Genomic DNA, 22,355 nt, shown 5'->3' with positions numbered 1-22,355 from the left:
TCAGATTTCGAAAGTAATGGTGAGACAGGTATTTACCAACAGGATGCTCTAATTCTGCCTTATTTCCATCCTGGACCCAAAAAGATATCTGTGCTCAGAACCGTGACTCAGGGCTAAGACATGTCAAGCATGATACTTTACTGTTTGGTAATGCCTGACTCTAAACTTCAACAAAGAACTGTAGAAAGGTAGGCTAACCCAGGGAGAAACCTCCTTTGATCTCACCTAGAGGCCTGTATTATCTCCTCACATTTGAGCACAAACCAAAACCTTCGATCTACTCTCTCCAGGGAGAAACGAATTTCAGTGTGCACCTTCCGGCACCGGAACCATTAAAGCAGAGAGCCACAGAAAAGGAACACTTTCCCAAATGTGTATGGCAGAGCTCCCAGGGTCCAGAAGAAGCAAGCTTGACTACTGACAGCAACTGTGTGGTCTTCTCTGACCACATGAAAAGGAGACCAAAAAGAGACTACACACACTTCTTCTAATTGGGCAGCGTGCATCTATTCACTTGGGTGGTGGCCAACAAAACACTCATGGTATTAACCAAAGAGATCAATATTTCTCATCCTTGGGGGTGGAGTTAAGGGAAAGGTAGGAGAGGCCTTGATCTTTGCCAAATCCTCAGAGGTAAGGAGATGGGGCACCCTGCCCCAAAGGGAACGTGTACCTTATAATGGAATTTGCAATAAACTGCCTCTCCATTTGCATTAACCAGCTTGAAAGTATGGGATCCGTATCCATTCATGTGCCTGTGTCCATCTGGAATCCCTCGATCACTGAACAGGAAGGACACCTAAGGAACAAAAAATAAAGCCTAAAAATTCTAGTTTAAATCAAAACATCCTAGATTTTTAAGACAGTCCTAAATTTCCAGAAAACTCCCTTAATGACATGGAACATACTAGCCAAGTACCCACAGCAAGAGTTACCATTATTATCATTTATTTTTAAAAAAAGAAAGAAAAAGAAAAAGAATTTTAAAGCAGAATGACAGATAAATCATTAACCTCAGGGCTCAAAATCCTACAAAGAAAAGCTAAAACGAATCTGAAAACTAGACTTAACTTTTTATTCAAAATTTATTTTAATAGCAAATTTGTTTGGCACTATTTTTACCTCATTTCCCAAATACGAAAAGCTTTACTTCATACTAGAGGCTTTAATCCTTAATATTGCTAAATATCAACTGATAATGTTTCTAGTATCACTTAAGGGCTACGAATGGGGCAAGATTAACAAAATCGGTCATTACAAATTTCAAGATCAAGAAATCTGAGGAAGCCTCCCAAAAAGAAAGTCAGAAACCAATTCCAATAAAATAGTCAAAACTGGAGAAAGACGTTATGAGGCCTAATTACAGTTCCATCCTAGGTGATATATTATACTCATAACAGTAAAAAAGAAGTGGTCGCACCTGATGCAGAGACTCGGGACGCAGGCTCCAGAAATCCCAGACCATGTCCGGATCCTTCAGGTGTGTTTGAGGGTTTCTCTTCTGGCTGTGGATAAAGGACGGAAACTAAATGGGAAAAGAAAGAGAAAAAAATAAGTTTACAGGAAATATGGCGTCTTATGTTATATAATGCCTATTGCTAGGTTTATGGATTATTATGATATTATGAACAATATCATCCTAGAACTTTAAACTGCCAAACCCTAAAATGAATTTTACCCTCTACCTGTTCCTAGGGCAAAGTACCTCTTTTTATTAATCTTCCACACACTGAAAGGAAAACTGGACTATTCCCATGAAGTCAGTGAATCCTGAAATGCCAAATCTAAAACCAATGGTGATTATTATTTGATCTTATAAACAGATATAAAATACAGAACAATGTGTTTTAAAAGCCAATCTAGCCAACCCAAATTCTCTTCTTTCCGCCTTTCCCGGGGCTTCCCCCCAAATCCCAATCGATACAGAGCATTTGAAATCAATTTAAATCAACAAAATACCACCTACCAGTATGGCATCCCTGATGAAGAAAATGGGGGTGTTATTCCCAACAAGATCCCAATTACCATCCTCTGTGTAAAATTTCACTGCAAACCCACGAGGGTCACGAACTGTGTCAGCAGAGCCTGATTCTCCAGCTAAAAGATTCATATGGACAAAATGAACCATAAGCCAGAGTATTTTGCATCCAAGAAGCCTAAAGTCATAAAAAAACATTGAGGTCTAACCTTTCCAATCCATTTCCTAGAAGGACATTAGGTATTAAAGTGTCTAGGTTATTATTTCTACCACCCACCAGCTAAATTGGTCTACAAATGAAACAAAAGAATTAATTGAGAGTAATACGAGAGTACAGGCATACCTTGTTTTATTGCGCTTCACTTTACTGAGTGTCACAGATGTTGTGTTTTTTTACAAATTAAAGCAAGACCCTCCACCCGCAAAAAGACTATGACTCACTTTATTTCAGTACTCGCTTTATTGCAGTGGTCTGGAACCAAAACCACAATATCTCTGAGGTGTGCCTATCTACGTAATAACAGCTGAAAAGACTGTCCATTTAACATCGTAAGATAGATGTGTTCAAATAGGTAATTAAAATAAGGGACGAGAATAACTACAAAAATTAAGGTAGTGAACAAAGAGAATACATGAGCTGTCAAAATGATGAGGTTAATATTAAGAAAATGAGTTAAAATATGGGTTCTTATTCTTAATTTTGTTTATTTTGGCATGCCAAAGTATTTTTAAAAATGCACAAACACAGACTGAAATAGAAACAGAATCACAACATTACGGTGTGTTGAGTGCAGTATGATAGATCTAATTCTTACTAGCTCTGTTACATAGGAAAAATCACTTCACCGCTCGGAAATAGAAATAATCCCACTTTGCAATGTAAATCCACAGATTAGATTACAGCTAATATATCTAAAGCACCTAACCATAGATGGCATAGAGTTAATTCTCAATAAAGGGCAGCTGTTATCTTGGTTTTTTAATAAGAGCCCCAACTCCACACTTCCGTTTGAGGCAACCACTTGTAGAAAAGTTCTTTGCAAACATTACAGAATTGCAGAGGTGGCCTCTGCACAAGTGTGATTTCCTAAGACCTCAACAAACAGAATTATAAGTAATTTCCTACATGTCTCAAAATATTTTTTCTACTATAAAACTTGAGTATAATTTGCAGAAGTGCTTATTGTCTATCTTCTAATAAGGTTTTCTTGAAATTAAGTTATAAGTGCCCCCAAATGTGGTACAGTGTTGAGTTAAGCAATACCAGGCATGCAATCGGACAGACTCACCAACAGTGGAGAAGCGAACTGCAATGGGAGTCCTCTTTCCAATGTGCTCAAACACCCTTGCCTTGGTGTATTTGGTAATGTTGTGCGTGACCTCAAAGTAGCCAAAAGCCCCTAAGGAGAAAACACAGAAATCCTCATCATGACATCATCACTCAGTCTATCAGACCCTCCATAGGGATCTGGGTGACAAGAGAAACTAATGGTTAGCACGAGCCTTCTGGGAGCTTCCAATATGACAGGAGAAGGGGAGATGTCCAAACACAAAATGAGGAAAGTAGGGGGTGGCCAGTTAGCTCAGTTGGTTAGAGCGTAGCACTGATAACACCAGGTTCCCCATTCGATCCCCACCCCATGGGCCACTGTCTGCTGCACCCTCCTTAAAAAAAAAAAAGAGAGTAAAATGCAAAGCTCTATTATCATTCAGTGCTAACTCAGGGCTTTGCAGCTGGAGCCAAGAGAAGGAGAGGAGTGGGCCTGGAAGTAATTAATCACGGTCAAGGATGACCCAATGACACAGGGCCAGAGAGGACCCTAAAGTACAGGTAGGACCAGGGAGGAGAAAAGAAATCACAGAGAACGAAAGAAATAGATTGAATACTTAGGAAGGACACCACGGAGCCAAACAACAAACTGAACAAAATATCAAAGTCATCATGGAAAAGTCATGCAAAAAAAGCTGGAGAAAACAGAAGAAGCGGAAACAAAGAAATCAGGAAGTCCTAATTAGGAGTCCACATAAGCAGCTAATAGAAAAACTTTTTCTTCTTTTCTATTGGGTTTTATTTTTCCTGAGTTTTTAGCTTTTCTCTGAAACACCAACTCCATCTTTTGTCTCTATAATAAAAGCAAGGGGAAAATTTTACAGACGTTTTGGACAAGAAGGAAAAATCACCACAAACCCACCACCCTAACACAAGTAACTCAATTTTGCCCAGTTCATCCCAGTATTTATTCAGTTAGTGCACCATCAAAATCTAGTTACAGTTACAGTATGTCTGTGTCTGTATATCCACATTTTTATTTCTTCAATAAACTGCAGAATGGAAGAAAAGGAAGATTACTTTTATTTTTAGTAAAATAAAGAATTTTATATATACTGTTCAGTCCAGGGAAATAAGCATCACTTAATTACTAATTCCTCTTGCAATGGACATCTTTCCCTTCCTCCCAGGAAGGGAGACTTGGCACTCCTATTAAAGGAGCTCCAACCTTCTGAGAAATAATTTTTAACCCAGGGGTTATGAAACAATTCGTTTACAACAAGCAGACGCAGCTCTCACCTGCTCCTTTAGCATGCACGACTCTCTCAGGAATTCTCTCCCGATCAAAGTGCGCCATTTCATCAGTGAAAACCACATCCTGAACGAGAAGGGGCCCACGAGGCCCGACTGTCATAATATTAAGTTTGTCTCCGATTGGATTACCGGACCCAGTGGTAAGGACATCAGGTTGCTGAGTGAACATGAAAGGAAAAAAGGGCAGGAGAGTCAGTAACCCAAAAAACCCATTAATTTACATTGTCATAGGTGCATGGTTTTGCAATTTTTATACCTTCTGCCAAAGTCTTTCTAAATTTCCTGTGTCCAAAGTACTGAAATACAAGATATACCATTGCCTGAAATTGATAGCCAGGTCTCAGAAGTCCTTCAGAAATCTCAACACCCATCTGCTAAGAAATCTGCTCCGAAGAACAGACAGAGGAATCAATAACCCGCCAACCTGCTTGGTTCCTGCTCTAGATGGAGCCACCAGGCTCCACATAGGACACCCCCCCAGATAGAGATCCCCAAAAAGGGATCATATGTGCTTCACACTCAGTGTCCAAACTCATAGTGAGAAGATGATCTCTGGAGAAGCTACGCTCGTTAATGCTTAATCAGAACTCCCAAATCTTTACTACTGCTGTAGATATTAAAGTGGGTCATCCTGTACAGTGCATTCATTTCTCTCAAGCAGTGTATACCTGCTTTTTGCAACATCTCTTTTCAATTAAAAAAAAAGTCAATGACTTTTATGGTATTAATTTTCTAAAGATGTCAAATGTCTGAAATGGGATAGGTTATTTTACTGTGATAAAGAATTCGTTTTAATCCACTCAATTCTCCAATTTCAGTTACATCAGAAGCCTCGCAGCTGTCCCTTCTCTAGGACAGGAGCAGTGTTTTTTTTAAGCCCCACAAGATCCTGGGCAGTTCTTAGCTTCATCTTGTTCGATGGTCATCAACTCTACTTTTGACCACAGACAAGTGCCTCTGCAATATCCTCCCCTGGTCACTGGGAAATCAGGGAGATGTGTGGGGAAAGCAAAACTAAAGTACCTCCATCCTGGGAGAACAACTCAAAGAGGTCTAGTGACAAAAGTCAGTGGTACCAGCTTCACATACCCAGAAAAGCACTATGCTCAGAATTTCCACGAACCTGGAGTGGAGTATATAACTTTCACTCTCCATGCACATCTGTCCTGAATATTAAAATAAAGTCAATACCTGCTTCTTCTCTAGAAGGGGATATTTGGGGGAGGGGGAAATCACCTAAAAAAACACTGTAAAAGTACCATGAGCTCTTTGAGAAAATGTACTGAATAAGAGAGATTTTGGAACTTGCAAAATTAATGAACAAGACTCACACACACTAATAAACCCCCCTTACTCACTAGAATTCTATTCGCAATGGAATGGGAAGAGGTCAACATGGAGAAATCACGAATGTTGGCATCACAGAGCCGGGGTCCAACTCCAGCTCTGCCGACTACCAGATGTGAAGCTACTAGCAAGTTACTCATTGTTTCTGAGTCTCAATTTTTTATCTGCAGAATGGACAAAAAATAAGTACCTCCCAGAGTTAGTATGTGGCTTAAAAGAGCTAAACGTACGCAAAATGCAAGCCACGTACGAGGCACCTATATGCTACCACTTCACTGGGCTGTGAGCAAGTTACCTGACAGCAGAAGCAAAGCATTCTGGGTCTTACTTTCCAGAAACCATGACAGACATGTAGGAATCTGTCCACATTTTCTCACCCTACCCTATTCCCCTCCAGCAGCAAACACTTCCAAACTATACACAAGTTTAAAGGTCCAGTCAGCAGTTACCACCCAATCACGCCACTCTCTTTGGGAGATATACATGTGCTAATACATGTGACACTGTCCTTCCATTGAAGATTTAAAGCAGAACATGGATCAGAAAAAGGAAGCGTGTAACTGCGTAACCTCACCTTCAGTGTAAACCTAAAACCTTGATTTTTTCAACCTTGGCTCTCACTGGAATCATCTGGGGAGCTTTTTAAAGCATAGTGATGACTGATTCACCCTCCTAGAGATTTATTTTATGTAATTAGTTTGGGTGAGGCCTGAGCGTGGGATTTTTTCTCATCTCCCCAGGTGATTCCAAAGTGAAGCCAGGATTTAGAACTGCTGACCGAAGGCTTTTGGGTGATCCGCAATTGAAATAAGAGTCTTTTCATCATCTAAACAAGGCAATAAAGGAAACCGAAAAAAAATAAAGGGGACATTCCAAAAATGAGAAGACTCTGAGAAAGGATACCAAGAAACACAGTAAAAGGGAAAAGGTTAGTAGATCACAGTGTCATTTACATCCTTTCATCCCTAAAACAGGGAAAAGGCTGCTGCTAAGAAGAGATGAGACCACATTCCCCTCAAGACCAGGTCATGGTGATAAGGTCAAAAATAAAAACTTGCCCAAGAAGGCAGATGCAGAGCAGTTGGATGAATGAATAAGGGAAGAGCTAAAGAATGAGACGGACTCCCCTGAAGACACCGAATCACGAATCCTAGAGTGGGAATGCTGGAATTTTGCCACCATGGGCCCTCCCTCCCACCCAATGTAGGAATTTGAATTAGACTAGCCCACAGGGCGCTCGCTGTCTTCTTTCTTTTGGTGCCCCATAAAATAAAATACCATAATCGCCTATTTACCTCAGTTTTTCCTCTCGAGACAGTCTCTTCTTTTACATCTCTATCCCTGACACCTGACACGATGCTCAGTTATCAACAAGTGTACAACAAAATGCTTGTGGATTCAACAGGTGATAAATTACACTTTGGACCAATATGAAATGGCCAAGAAAGATTATTTCGATAGGAGAAAGCAGCAACAGTCTATCCCTCTCCCCACATCTCCCCTCCAAAAAATAAAAGGGAACTATTTGAACTTATAACTTCAAATTTTGATCAAACACGTTTAGACAAAATTTTATGAAAACTGCTGCGGAAATTGGCAAAGTACTCTGGTTTGGCTAAAAACTAGCACCATGACTACAAGTAAGGACTCAAAGTTAAATTCCATTTTGGCTTTGCTCTTTTTCATTTTTTCACTCAAGCCAAGGCATGAATGTATAAATTTTCCTGGGAGGAGTAGAAGGTTGGCTTCCTCTGGTGAAACACCGTGTTTCCCCAAAAATAAGACCTAGCCGGACCATCAGCTCTAATGCATCTGTAGGAGCAAAAATTAATATAAGACTTGGACTTATTTTACTATAAAACCGGGTCTTATCTAACATAATGTAGTATAAGACCGGGTCATACATTAATTTTTGCTCCAAAAGACGCATTAGAGCTGATGGTCCGGCTAGATCTTATTTTCAGGGAAACACGGTAGTTTATAGTTTCCACTGATTAGTGCCCTCTGCTCACAGAAGTCGCAAGAACTTACTAAACATCATATTCTGTTTTTAAGTTGAAAAAGAGTATTACAACCAACCCTTAGCTTTGAATCCCAAAGGAGTCAAATGATAGCTTCACATTCTCAGAGATCAATACACAACATACCTGATATTATCTAGCAAATTACTGCCTAACACTCTACATTTATTCAACAAAGACTCATCAAGTACCCACAGTGAACACATCCATGTACAGAAAACCAAAGACTAGCCTGGCTTTCAATTTTTTTTGGGGGGGTGGGGGTGTTGGTGGGGAGGGTGCGGGTGGTTAGCAGGGTAGCAGTGCTCCAGCCCTCTGCCCAGATCCTGGCAAGTGGGGAGATTTCCCTGACGCAACAGTTTGCGAAAAAGATCCAGGCCTGCACAGGGGCTCCACACTTCCCTCTTTAGAAGCCAGCAGGCCAGGCCACAGGCAGCACGCATTCTTCCTGCAGCCCCAACCCTGGGGGGAGGGGTGGGGCTGGTAATATCCAGAGCTGCCTAAAGGCAGAGCATAAATTCAATTTGGGTGCAATTTCACCAAGCCCTCTTGGCTAAAACTGCTAAGCTACATTGTCCAATCAAGCCTCTACCAGCAATAAAGGTAAATTTTGATCTCCACCCATCCATCACGTTGACTCCTTTATTCTCTCTCAGCTTGGAAATGGGATGTGTGTGCGAGGTCTTATTTATTAGACACACTCAAACCTCAAAACAACAATACTCATAGCATTGCAGCTTTATCTATGGTGGTCAAGACATGGAAACAACCAAAGTGTCCTTCGATAGATGACTAGATAAAGAAGTGGTATATATAGACACAATGGAATATTATTCTGCCATAAGAAAAAATGAAATAGTGCCATTTGTGACAACATGGTTGGATCTTGAGATTATAATGCTAAGCGAAATAAGTCAGACAGAAACAGTCGAGAACCATGATTTCACTGATATGTGGGATATAAAACTAAAAACAACAAAGGAACAAGACAAACAAATGAAGAAACAAAAACTCATAGACACAGACAATAGTTTAGTGTTTACCCAGGGAGGGAGGTGGTAGATGAGGGTAAAAGGGATCAAATATGTGGTGATGGAAGAAGAACTGACTCTGGGTGGTGAGCACACAATATGATATATAGATGATGTTATTACAGAATTGTACACCTGAAACATATGTAACTTTACTAACAATTGTCATCCCAATAAACTTTAATTTAAAAAAAAATGGAAGAAAAAGTACAGAATAAGAGGGAGGACAAACACTCACTCAAAAAATGAAGGATAATTGATCCACAAATGTAAAAAATTTCTTTGCTCTTTGCAATAGAAACTACAGTAGTCACAATACTCAGAAAGAAAATAAAGAACAAAAATGAAGAGAAAATAAACAAAAACAAATATTTGCTTTTTTTATATTTTGCAATCAGCCTTTTTTTCTTGCCTGGAGAAAAAATATGGCGTGGTCTAGATATTGGCGAATAGAAATGAAAGCTTAAAATTTTTATTCCACTACTTAATAGGCATGCCTCCCCCCCACACACACTATGGCCCAGCAATTCCATTCCTGAGTAGTTCAAAGGAAAGCACATGTGCACAGGGAGTTATCAGTCACCCCTTCTCTATTCCAAATGTTGGTAGTGTTACATCAATGTGGTTATCATCAAGTTACCTTAAAAAATACATAGACCCTCACAGACTCTGTCTTATGATTCACTGACAGGAAAGGATGCACTAAGACCCAACCTCTCTCCCAGGTAAAAAGGGAACTGTTCTAAAAGGTAAGGCTTGAAATATTCAAATTCTCCAATTTTTGAGGGATCTGAGGTCACCAATTAAGCCTAAGTATGCCCAAGGAAGAGCCCATGGCATTCTAGGCAGTGAGCAACGAAGTTCCCATTTAAGTTCCATCCAAAGTGACTACTTGGAGAACCCACCTCCCTCCCCTCAACGTATTTTGAGAAAAAGAGAAATAAAGATCTTTGAGAAGATCCAAGTCATACCTATGAACACATTTGATGCAATGCTCACTTATTAAAATTTAAAAGGTACCGGTTCACTCGTCAGCAACAAAATCTGTCCACAAAAGGAGACGCCCAATAAATTGCTTTCACATTAGCTGACACTCTGGTTCCAAAGGATCATACGCCCTCTTGGCATTCTGCATCTGGGTCTTGAGGAAGGAGGAGACAACACAGTGACCTCCAATACTAGTTCCAAAACTTAAAGCTCTCACAGTCCAGTAAAAGTAAAAACAATTTGGGGAGTGAGAGGGAGGATATTGATGCATAGCTGCCCACTTATATAAAAGCATTTCCCAAGCAAGAGATTTTAAAAAAAAACATACCATCCATTACTGTCATAATTTTCTAACTGAAAGAATATTTTAATGTCAGAAAGTAAAAAGGAAGTAACCTTTAAAAAGAGATTATATCTGTTTGCCATTCACACCACAAGACAATGGCTAGATAGATTTTCAACAAACATGGAATGTATGATTTCGATAATGTAGTAATGTCATCTACCTAGACACAGAAGTAAACTACATTTCCCAGCCTCCCTCACAGTTAGGTGCGACCATGTGACAGAGTTCTAGCCAATGGAATGTGAGAAGTGACCCACTTCCAGCCTGGCTCCTAAACCTCCCACACACACTCCTCCATGCTCATAATCTTCTGTGGCTGGACAATGACGCCCAGGGCAACCTTAAAAGCCATGTGTTAACATAGGAACAGCGTCCTTCAGCCTGGAGACCTCAGTAACTGAGCAGCAGAGTATTCACTTCCCCTTTAAACCTCAAAACAGGCTCATCAAGTAAGAGAAACAAATTTCTAATATGTTTATATCATTATTTATTTTAGCATCTATTATTATAACACTTAGCCCACATATGATTTAACTTAAAATATGGGGTACGAATCAATAATAAAAAGACAATCCAGTTTTTTAAAGAACAACAGTTTTGAACAGATACTTCCAAGGAACATATACTAATTGTCAAGCAGCACATAACACTCAGCACCACTGATCGTGAGAGCAATGAAAATGAAAACCTCCATGAGCTACCACTTCACAACCACCAGAATAGCTAAAATCAAAAGACTGACCACACCAAAATCTGACAGGATGTGGAGCAAGTTAACTCATACACTGACGATGGAAGCGTAAAATGGTATAACCACTTTGGAAAAAGGCTGAGCAGTTTATCATAAAACAGTCACAGACCCTATAACCCGGCAATTCTACTCCTAGGTATTTCCTAAGAGAAATGAAAGTGTATGTACACAAAAAGACTCGTGTAAGACTTTTTATGGCAGCTTTATTCATAATATATCCAAACACTGGAAATAGCAAAGGATAAACAAATGGTGGTATATTTATACAATGGAAAAGTACTCAGCAATAAGAAAAACAAATTATTGATGCATGTAACATGAATCTTAAAACATCTTTGCCACATGAAAGAAGCATTAAATAAAAAAGTACAAAAATCAATGGTTCAAAAAGAAAGTAATCCATGGGCGCTTAGCATGAATACCTCATTTCATCTATATTAACCCGGTTTTGAAAAAGAGCAAAAGGAAAGATGAGGAAAAGCACACTTCTGGTCCTCCCTCTGCTATTAATCAGCTGCCACAGAATTGGGCAAGTCCCTTAGACTCTTTGGGCCAATTTGTTAAATTTGATATAAGAAGACTCAGACCAGATGGGTTCTTATCTAATCCAACCTCCTGCACCCTTGGGTACAGGCCAGGAATGCCTCGTGTACCCCCACTTGGCTGAAATCCTACTCATCTTTAAAGCTCTTGTTCAGATGTCACCTGCTTTGGGAAGCCTGTCAGACAAAGTCGGTTGCTCCCTTTAGAGACACCCTATGTGAGCCCTGACCACAATGGATGGTAATCATCTGTTTATATGTCTTGTCTCCCAGACTAGACTTTGAGCTTCTCAATGTCACACTTCTGGCCTCATTGGAATTTGTACACCTCCCTCCAGCACAGTGCCTACCACAGGCAGGCAAAGAATAGGTGTGAATAAACACATTAATCCCTCATCTCACTTCTAGCTCTAAAACGCTAGGCTTCATGTTTTTCTGTGCAAATGAAATAATGATGTAAAAATGATTTTATTTAGTCGTTTAATGCTGTGCGTACTGTCAGTCACGATGATCGGTGCTAGGGACATCGAGATGATAAAACACGGTCCCTAACCCCACGGCACCCCGCAAATATGAACGCTTGTAGTTACTGTTTGAGCAACGTCAAAGAAGAGCCTGTTCCCGCTTTCCCCCTCACTGCCTTTCCTGCAGCTGCAGCTCTCTGCCTCTTTCTCCACGGCGCCTCCATTCCTCCCTCAAACTACGACCTCTGTCCCAGCTGGCAAAAGTGCAAAATTCGGAACCAACCAACCACCGCGCCCAGCTCACGCGACAACCTGCACCAACCAACCCTCGCGACAAACCCTTCAGGCCCGTTGCCCCCCGCCCCAGAACCCTCTCCCCTCCTTCCCGAAAATGTAACTCCATCTGGAACCAAAAACAGCTCCCCACCCCACCCCTATCCCCCGCCCATGATCAATGGTACAGCCCCCGGAACTTGGCCGCGCTGGGGAAGCCAAGGCCGTTACTCGCGGACCCATTTTCCCGAGAGCGAAGGGTGTACCTGCGCTGCCCGCTGCTCCTTCCAAATCTTCATCTGGTCGCTGGCTGGATCCCGGTTCTCCGCCATGGTGTCCGACTAGCGTCGCAGAACTTTGCTGGCGGCCCAAGCTGACGCGTCTCCACCCTCAGCAGGACAACGTTTCTACAACCCCGGAGCTGTATTAGACGACCTCAGACTCCGCCGATCACTCCGCCCCTGGCCCCGCCCCTTCGGGAGGACCACCTCCTGATTGGCCGCTCGAGCGCCAGGCAGGATGGGATTAAAGCTAAATAAGGGCGGGAGTGGAGGGGTGAGGAGCCCGAGGGGTGAGGAGGTGGGGATCCTGCAGCCCGGCGGGACCGGAGGACTGGGAGAGGCTGGGGAGCGGAGTGATGAAGAGGGGAGTCACGCCCTTCCGACCTCCAAACCCGGGGATTAATGAACCCAGGGCGCGCCCTGCAGACAAGGATTTGACTCTCGCCTGCGGTTTTCAGCATCTTTCTGGCTGCCTGGGGTAGAGAACGCGGATGCTGATATCCTGCCAGTTTTGCTGAGGGAATGGTTAGGCCCTACTGGTTGGGGCTTTGAACTCTACACATTTGCTCTCCGTTCTTTAAAAAGTCAGAAATCCTGGATTGAATTCCTCTGTGCACAATGAGGTTTTGACATACCCTAATATCAGTGTTATTTAAAACTGAAAGATTGATGGGAGTTTGGAATAAATGCCAACACGATTCTGCAATTAAGGCTTAACAAGTAATCTTACTCTCAAATGCACATTATTTTTTTCTTTATCACGGATTATATGTACAGGAAAAAAAATGTGCCTTTTTTTAAAAAACACAGAAAAATGAAACATTGACAAGTTCTTAATGGTCTAAATAGTCTAAAATCCATTACAAGGAAGGTCAGCCTTTTAGGCTCCCCTTTTTTCAGTGTCTACTATGTGCTAGACTTTGCTAGTTGTTTGCCAGACTATATCATTTAATCGTCACAACAATCTCATGATGAAAACTTTGTTATCCCCCATTTTAAATATTAAGAACCTGGTGCTTAAGAGAGGTGGGGGAAGTTGCCTAAAGTTTAAAAGTTAGCTAAATGTCAGAGCCTCGATCCTTGGTCTTTTGATTTAAAAGCCTGGACCCCAGAACACTATGCTGTAATGCCTTTCTAAGAATAAGAATTTTTAAAAATTATGTGTCTTTAAAGAGCCATGTTGAAAGTAAAATAAGTCATTGACTAGTTTGTCATTGAAATCAAATGGACTAAATGATTTCCCCCCCTCAAGTCCTCAGTTTATCTTTAAAGACCTTTGTATATAAATATACCATCACCTTCAAATTAAAAGTTCTCAACTTTTAAGTTTGATTTTTTTTTCAAACAACTACATATAATGGGTGGATATACGATCGTGGAAATTTCAGATGTTCTTGATTGTATAAAAGTGTGATATCAAGAATCTAAGTCATAAAACTTTAACCTTTGCACTTCATGGGAAAAGCTGCTCAGAGATTAATCTTTAGCATCCCATATTTTTCCTTCATTACACTTTGATCTTTAGCATCCCATATTTTTCCTTCATTTCACTTAACACAATTGTAAAGATGCTATTAGCTGTGTAATTTGTGTGATGTCTTTCCCTACCTACCCTATTTACACTGCCACTAGAGTATAAACTCCATGAGAGCAGGAACTTTGATTTGTTCTCTGTTGTATTGCTGCACACCTAAAATTGACTGAGTACTTACTCTGCCAGGGACTGTTCTAAGCTTTTTGTGTGCATTTGCTCAGCTAACCCTCCGACAACCCTATGAGTTAGATACTAATATTACCCTCATTTTACAAATTATGAAACAGAGACATAGAGAGGTTAAATAACTTGTTCAAGGTTACACAATGATTAAGGGATAGAGCCAGGATTCTAGCCCTGTCCATTTAACGCCAGAGCCCATGGTTTGTTGAATAAATAAATGTTGAAAGAAACAAACTAATCTAGTTTTTACATTAACTAAGATAAATATCAACAAAGTCAATAAAAAAGACCTGAAGTCATATGTTAACCTTTGTTCTTTAAATAAATATTGCCCTATGTTTTGTATTGTGTTGTTTTTTCTGTTTCCCTTCATGTTGGTTTGGTTCCTAAGGAATTGTTTTCAGTGAAAGAGAAACGGAAAAGTAAGACATGTTCAGATCCTGTCGTATCTTGTATGTTATTTAAAATAAGGTGTGTGCTTACAAGTAACGACAATAAATTTATAATAGCTACTTAGGTAGAATTCTATTCATTGGCTTTATGACTCTAATTTACATATAGTTTAAGTAAAAACATTTCTAAAAATCAGACCTAGTTTAAAAATACATTAAACCAAATCTGTTTGACCCCGTAAAAGTAATTCCAAATGATTGGTTTTGGTCCCAGATTTTTATCTTGGTCCCAGATTTATTTTTATTAATGTAAACACATGAGTATTTTTGTTGGTACTGAATGAAATTGTTATTTAGGAAATGCTGTTCTCTGATTGTTCAGGCCCCAATGAAATAACAATGTACTGGCGTAAAAGATAATGTTATTAATCCTGACAACACCAAATCTAAAACCAAGCTTACAAAGTAGGCCATATAATAAATGTTTAAGAGAAAAGTTCAGACACTCAACCAGGAACCTTTATAGACAAATTTTCTTTCATCAGTATTTGGAAGAAAAGAATGGAGAGAATGAACATATGTCTTGTTGGATGACAAATATATAAAGCAACATGAGCAATAACAGGAACCAAGATAATCATTTCTGTTCTGATTCCACTCACCCTCTCAGGGGCTGAGAATATTCCACATATTTCAATTGTATTCTCTGAGGTAAAGGCAGGGGTAGGGAGAAAAAAAGAACACAATGTAAAAGAGAAGAGGTGTTTTACAATCCAGAAGGCCTTTGAGGGAAGGGCAGTGAACACCACCACAGCTGTGTGATTCACCCCACAGTGGACTAGGCCTGACTGAGTAGGCAGGAGGAGGAAGTAGAATTTGCATTTAAAAATGACAGCAGTTTTATTATAAGTGATAATGGCTCATAGCCTCTGCTCTGCCTATTTTGCTTTCCCACATCTTCCTGCTTTAATAAGAACAATTATTAGGAGGAGGTAGCCCAGATGTCCCTTGGAATCTGGTAATGGCCATAGTTGCAACTGACCTGAGGGAAAAATTAAAATCCATTTTTCAACTAGGCCCCTTGGGCCACGCTGTTGATCTGGGTGTTTGAGGAAAAAAGGGAATACAGAATCAAGAATTTGGAATTTATACCTTAACTTCTTTTTATTTTAAAAGTAATATGTGCTTACCAATGAAGGCTTGGAAAATACAGATTAATATATAAAATAGATAATCATCTATAGATGGTAATAGATATCTTTCTTACCAATATTTTTTCTTGTTTGTATGTAGTGTGTGTGTGAGAGAGAGAAAGAGAGACAGAGAAAGAGAGAGAGAGAATCATATAGAATATATAATTTTGTGCCCTGCTTTTCTTCTAATTTTCAAAATATTTTATTTTACCTGAATTTTATGTGGTACAAAAGTATTACATGCTTGAACCTGTCACTCAAATAGAAGGTTCTTTCCATTCTTCAGTCCATCCTTCCTGCAGAGGCAAATAAATAAGAGGCAAATCAAATTATGTAGAGTACGTACAGAAAAATTTTGTTTACAAAAGCAAAAATATTTGGACATTTTATATTTAGTAAAACTTAGCAATCCAGTTATGTTGACAACTTTAGTTAATTGTTAGGAGGTACATTACATATACAAAAGAACTCAATAGACAGCAGACAGTTTAACCCTTGACTAAGGACAAAATGCCTGATTTAAACTTTTTCTTATATATTTTTTGAAGATACTTCATTTGTAAATTCAAGTTTGGTTAGCCCTGTTTAGTCCTTTTGCTCAATATTTTGAACACCTCTGTTTCCTTCTTTTTGTAGAGCCTTTGAGCTTCTCTCTTGTTTTCTCCCAAACTCTTGCTTCTCAGCAGTACACTTAGCTTGTACCTGTTCATACTCTTCTTGTGCTTTTTCATTGACATTTTCTTTGGAATGGTTATGAGGTTTACTCTTTTCCTACAGTGGGTGTTCTTCAGACAAAACCTAGTCAATGCTACGTTGTTGTTCTGGCAAAGTCTGATCAACTTGTTTTTCTGACAAAGGCTGGTCACCTTTTCTAACTTGTTTCTGAGTCTTTCCTCTTCAGCTAATTAAAGATGTTTCAAATGATCAGGGTATCCATCTGTGAATTGGGGTTCCTGTGAGGTTTCAACCTTCTTTACCTTCCGTAACAGTTTCTTGTAATTTTGTTGAATGTCTTCAGTTTTCTCCAAAATGCAAAGTCTCGTCCCTCATGAACGCTCCCCACGAATGCATGGGTATGGTTAAGTCGCCATGTCCTTTGATTCACATTCTTATTCCTGAATCTGACTAGAGAAACCTCTTCACCACCCATCCCAAAACTCCCTTACTGCCACCTGCTGCTGACCTCACTGGCACCATGGCACACCCACTGCATCCTGCATCCTGCTTTCTTCACTTAACGTTATAGGATGAAAATGTCCCCAAGTCATTAAATATTCTTCTAAAATGTGATTTCCTCTCCCTTCATCCATGACTGTACAATATGCAATCAAAGGATGTTTTCTTTATTAACACATTCCTTTACTTGGGACATTACATTTTGTTTTCTATTATAAGTAACAATATACTGAATATCCTATATTCGTTATACTGTTTTTGTATTTATTTCCTTAGGATCTATTTCTAGAAGTAATTTTTGGTTCAAATCATATGAATGTTTGAAGTCCCTTGTGACATATTGTTAATTGTTTTCTGCAAAACTCGAGCCAGTTTACACTCTCACCAGCACTGAGAGTGTGGACTAGAAGTAAATATTTAAAGATAGGCAAGTAGTTAGATTCTAGATGCCTATAAATGCATATTTTATTAAATTCTTCAGAATGGACAAGATCTTGTGTTGTATTTAGCCATCACCACCATCCCATGGGATTCATTCCACCTAGAGAACGTCTCCCAGCTCCTAGGCAGTCTGCATGCTTGGTTCTGGGAACGTAGCAGTGAAGGAGACGGGTACACTCGTAGGCAAAACACCAGGTGATACCACTATGTGAAAAGTGTTCTGAGGAAGAGCTAAAACTGCTGTAGTAGTACCTGGGAAGGTCACTTAACCTGAACTTAGGAGGGCATGGGAGGCTTCCTTGAGGACATAACAGCCAAGTGAAGTGTTGCAGGATGTGTCGGTGTTGGATACAGTGCCAGGAATCAGCATGATGTGACCCTGATCCACCCTTTACCACAGAAACCTGAAGAGATGTCTTCCATTTTTCCCTAAACATCTGACTTCATTAATCACGGTCCTATGAAGACTTGAGTAGGATCAGGAGAGCAGGTGAACATTTGCAACTGAATTTCAGCCTGTTTCACATTTGTCCACGTACACAGGCCTCTGTATCTGACTTGGACTGGTGTTGACTCCTGTTGCATACCCACTTTCCCTCCCCTCATCCGGTATCCTGCAAGGCCTGGGCAAACCCCTCATATTTAACTACTGGGATTGCTATGCCCAGCTTGAAGTTATTACTCAGGGCTGCTGTCTTTGAGATATTTCCATTGTCTTTCTCATATAAGCTGTTGAGTATTGCATCTGTGTTGACCTTGGGCTTAAATCTGTATGCAGAAACCAGACATGGATCCTTAAACTCTGGCAATCCAAAAAATGCAGAAACCTCATAGATAAATCAACACATTCCATATGGACTAGGACTACAGAATTATGTATCTATGAAGAAATGAATAGCTATAAAATGTACATGTTCAGTGGAACCATTGGTCTAGCTAGCAATGACAGGCTAAGAGGACTGGGACAGGTCTCTGTCCTCCCGTTGCTTCCCATAAATCCACGTCAAATGTCAGCAGAACTTTAAGAGGCAAAACAGCATGATGCACAGTTAAAATTCACAGCTCCAGGGTCAAAGCACTTGAGTTTGAATCCTACCATGACCATTTACAAACTGTGTGACCTCAGACAATTCACTTGATCTGTGTAGGCTTCCATTGCTCTTTTGCAAAATGGAGATATTAACATCTTCTCTATTACGTATAATCTAAGATGCTAAAAGAACCCCCAAAATACAATGGCTTAAACAAGATAAATGCTTATTTTTCTCACACAAAAATCTCAGACCTAGATGGCACCGGGCTGGTTAGGCAGCTCAGCCATCCTCAACATGAGGCTTTCGTCGCTTGAATCCAAAGTGGCTGCTCCAGCTCACAGGATCACAAATGCATACCAGCCAGTGGGGAGGGGGACAAAAGAGCAAAGGAGCCAATGGAGCATATGCCTCCTCCTTTTGAGGGCACAACCTGAAAATGGCATGCCTCACTTCTACTCACATTCCCTTGACAAGAATCTAGTCATATGGCTATGCCTAACTGTACGGAAAGCTGGGAAATGTAGTCAGTGGCTGGGTGACCATGTGCTTGGCAAAACTCAGGCATTTATCAAAGAAGAAAGGGAGAATGGATATTGATGGTCAACTAGCGGTATCTACCAGACTGACCTCCTAGAGATGTTGGGAGGATTAAGGGTGAAAGATCAGCATTTCTCAGTATTGCTCTTGAGCCCCATGTGGCTCTTCCATAGACTGCTATTGCTTTTGAGGACATACAGCAAATAAATTTTGCATTAGGATATTATACTATAGCAACCCCTATAGGGTACGCTATAGTGAAGAGACAACTTCTGGCCACTGCAAGTGTGGCTCTGAGGCCACATTTTGATGAACAAGGACCAGCCATGGCCCTAAACCAAACCTTTCCGTTCCACACAACCATCCTCTCAAACATATTTATTTATTTAACACACGTTTCTATCACTCCTATGATGTCCCAGGCTCTCCTCTAAAGGGGTTTCCCAATATTAACCCATCTAATCCTTATAACAACTCTATAAGGTATGAACTCTTATCTTCACTCTGCATATGAGGACACCGAGATATAGAAAGGTTAAGCAACCTCACAAAGTCACATAGCTAGTTAATGATGGGACCAGGATTCAGACTAGACTCTGGAGGTCATACTTCAACTTCGACATTGTTCTGCCAGCTACAAAGTAGGCATGAGTATGGGAAGATCTGGAGTGAGTGTCCCCCATTCTTAGTACACTACTGCAGCATTGTACCAGCTCCTGTCCACCTATAGACCTGGGTTTCCAGAAGTACACTGATGCATACCAACTGAATCCCACATAATTGATAAAGGCCCCAGGAAAACGACATTCCAGACTGTCTTTGAAAGAAAGAATGGGAAGTCGTTATGGATTTGTGATACAAGAACATTGCAGACATAGAGAGACATATGGGATTGTGGGACATCCAAAGGAGGTGCTAACAGTGTCAGAGAAGGGCCTGTTTGCAGAGGCAGCGAAGATGAAGGGGGAGAAGGATCTTCCTCCGTCCTCCATCTGACAGCAAAGGGCAGCCAGAGCCTCAAACTTTTAAGATAATAGGACAAATATTCCTAGGAAACACATCTATTAAAAGACTGGATTTTTGGCCGGCCCGGTGGCTCAGGTGGTTAGAGCTCCATGCTCCTGACTCCAAAGGCTGCTGGTTCGATTCCCACATGGGCCAGTGGGCTCTCAGACACAAGGTTGCTAGTTCGATTCCTCGAGTCCCGCAAGGGATGGTGGGCAGTGCCCCCTGCAACTAAGATTGAACACGGCACCTTGAGCTGAGCTGCCATTGATCTCCTGGATGGCTCAGTTGGTTGGAGCGCATCCTCTCAACCACAAGGTTGCTGGTTTGACTCCCGCAAGGGATGGTGGGCTGCGCCCCCTGCAACTAGAAAACGGCAACTGGACCTAGAGCTGAGCTGCGCCCTCCACAACTAAGACTGAAAGGACAACAACTTGACTTGGAAGAAAAGTCCTGGAAGTACACACTGTTCCCCAATAAAGTCCTGTTCCCCTTCCCCAATAAAAAAATCTTAAAAAAATAAAATAAAATAAGACTGAATTTCCACAAGACACAAGGATCTGTTGACCTGTATCATCACTTATATGAAAGTCCTACTGCAGGATATGTGGACATAAATACATTCAATTCTGAGATATTGTGACACGAAGCAAAAATTTTCCCTCTGATGTCAAGTGTCAAGAGCAATTGTTTTATGCAATCTGAAAACAAAGGTCTATCTACTTTTTTAAAACAAAATCTTATAAATTTTACATAAATAATAATATTGTATCAATGTTAAATTTCCTGGTTTTGATCATTGTACTGTGGTTATATAAGGTGATGTTTTTTCTAAGGGAATACAGATTGAAGTGATTAGTGGTAAAGAGGCATGATGTCTACAACGTACTCTCAAATGGTTCAGAATACATACACACGTACAAATAAAGAGAGCAGGCAAATGATAAAACAAATAAGGGAAAATGTAAATAAGTACTGAAGTTTGGTAAAGGGTAAACCACTGGGGTTATTTGTATTATTTTTGTAACATTCAGCCCTTGTAATATATCAAAGTCAAAATTTACCATGAAATGTAAATACATTCCTAGAAAGGGTCATATATAAACATTTTCTCAGGTAATACCTTAATTATAAGTATTCTGTAGCTGGCTGAGATCCAGAATGGGGCCCAGTTTGGGCCGTATGTGGGATGATATAGTAGCAAAGAACAAGCAAAAGAAAGCTGAGGAAAAAGTGGAAGTCACTGAATTCAAACCTCACCTATGTCACAGTTTTGCCTTGGACCCAGTGATTTATTTTATTTTTGTAGAAACAATTTAAGACACAAAGGCAGAAGTTAAAAAGTAAAAAGATACATGGTGTGAGGGGCGGGGGTTAAGTAAAAAGATATAGACACAGTTAGACCATCAGGCTATACATAAAAGCAACCATATGATTTTATTCGTTCTTATATATACCGGGGGTGCCAAAAAAATGTATACATGTGGACACTGAAGTGTCTGGACGCTGATGGTAACCACTTTGAGCACCTCTTGTCATTGCAGAAGTCAAACCTGACATGTATTCATCTTTTGCTATCAGTATACATTGAGTATTACAATTTTAATAGTTTTTTCCTTTCTTAAAATATGTATACATGTTTTTGGCACCCTCTGTATATGAGATTTTTTAAAAATTTATTGGGGTGACAATTGTTAGTAAAATTACATAGATTTCAGGTGTACAATTCTGTATTACATCATCTATAAATCCTAATGTGTGTTCACCAAGCATATGAGATTTAATGTATTAATACTTATAAAACCCTGAGGCCATCGGACAAAAACTATTATAAGCTTATCTTATATTGTTACCCCGAGGCAAGGAATTACTTGACAGTGAATATTTGTTTCTGACTTTTTGGTTACAGTATAATCATTGATATTAGTTTAGTAAACATAAGCTATTATTTTCAAAATAGGCACTGATTGTATGGCCTTTTTGTTGGTGTTAGAAATATGACCTATCCTTGCTGTAGCATCGTGCTGTTAGAGATTCTCCCGTATAGTGTTCTGTTGACAGGGATACTTACAACACAAGTCTTAATGTCTGAACTTAAGTAAGTGTGAGAAAAGCACCCTCCCTACAACAACATGCATTCCATAAACAGTCAGAGTTTCTGATATCAAAGTGTCTATAGTAAAAATCAATCATAATATAAATCTTGGGCAAGGAGATATGATGATTTTGGAGAGAGGCTGAGGCAGCAGAGGACC

At 40.1% G+C, this 22,355-nt stretch overlaps 2 protein-coding genes across 2 annotated transcripts in view; both read right to left on the bottom strand.

Annotated features, from left to right (window-relative positions):
* Positions 1-13,064, bottom strand: part of CAT (catalase) — a 28,673-nt gene extending 15,609 nt beyond the window's left edge. Inside the window, exons 1-6 of the mRNA XM_019738543.3 lie at positions 12,591-13,064; positions 4,548-4,719; positions 3,268-3,378; positions 1,967-2,097; positions 1,421-1,525; positions 674-799 (exon numbers count right to left, since the gene is read on the bottom strand). Of these exons, the coding sequence (XP_019594102.2) occupies positions 674-799; positions 1,421-1,525; positions 1,967-2,097; positions 3,268-3,378; positions 4,548-4,719; positions 12,591-12,656 (711 nt within the window). The 5' untranslated portion in view covers positions 12,657-13,064. The remainder of the gene's footprint in view (positions 1-673; positions 800-1,420; positions 1,526-1,966; positions 2,098-3,267; positions 3,379-4,547; positions 4,720-12,590) is intronic.
* A 3,331-nt stretch (positions 13,065-16,395) lies between these two features.
* Positions 16,396-17,120, bottom strand: LOC109450802 (thyroid transcription factor 1-associated protein 26). Its single transcript, XM_019738497.3, is given in 4 exon segments — positions 16,396-16,558; positions 16,560-16,773; positions 16,776-16,917; positions 16,920-17,120. Coding segments are annotated over 4 exon segments (720 nt in total).
* Between the last annotated feature and the right edge of the window lie 5,235 nt (positions 17,121-22,355).

This window comes from Rhinolophus sinicus, chromosome 14, assembly GCF_057876585.1.
Source record: "Rhinolophus sinicus isolate RSI-liver-muscle chromosome 14, RSI-T2T, whole genome shotgun sequence".
NCBI classification, from domain to species: domain Eukaryota; kingdom Metazoa; phylum Chordata; class Mammalia; order Chiroptera; family Rhinolophidae; genus Rhinolophus; species Rhinolophus sinicus.
The sequence above is the reverse complement of the archived record's forward strand: the minus strand, read 5'-3'. Positions and strand labels throughout refer to the sequence as shown.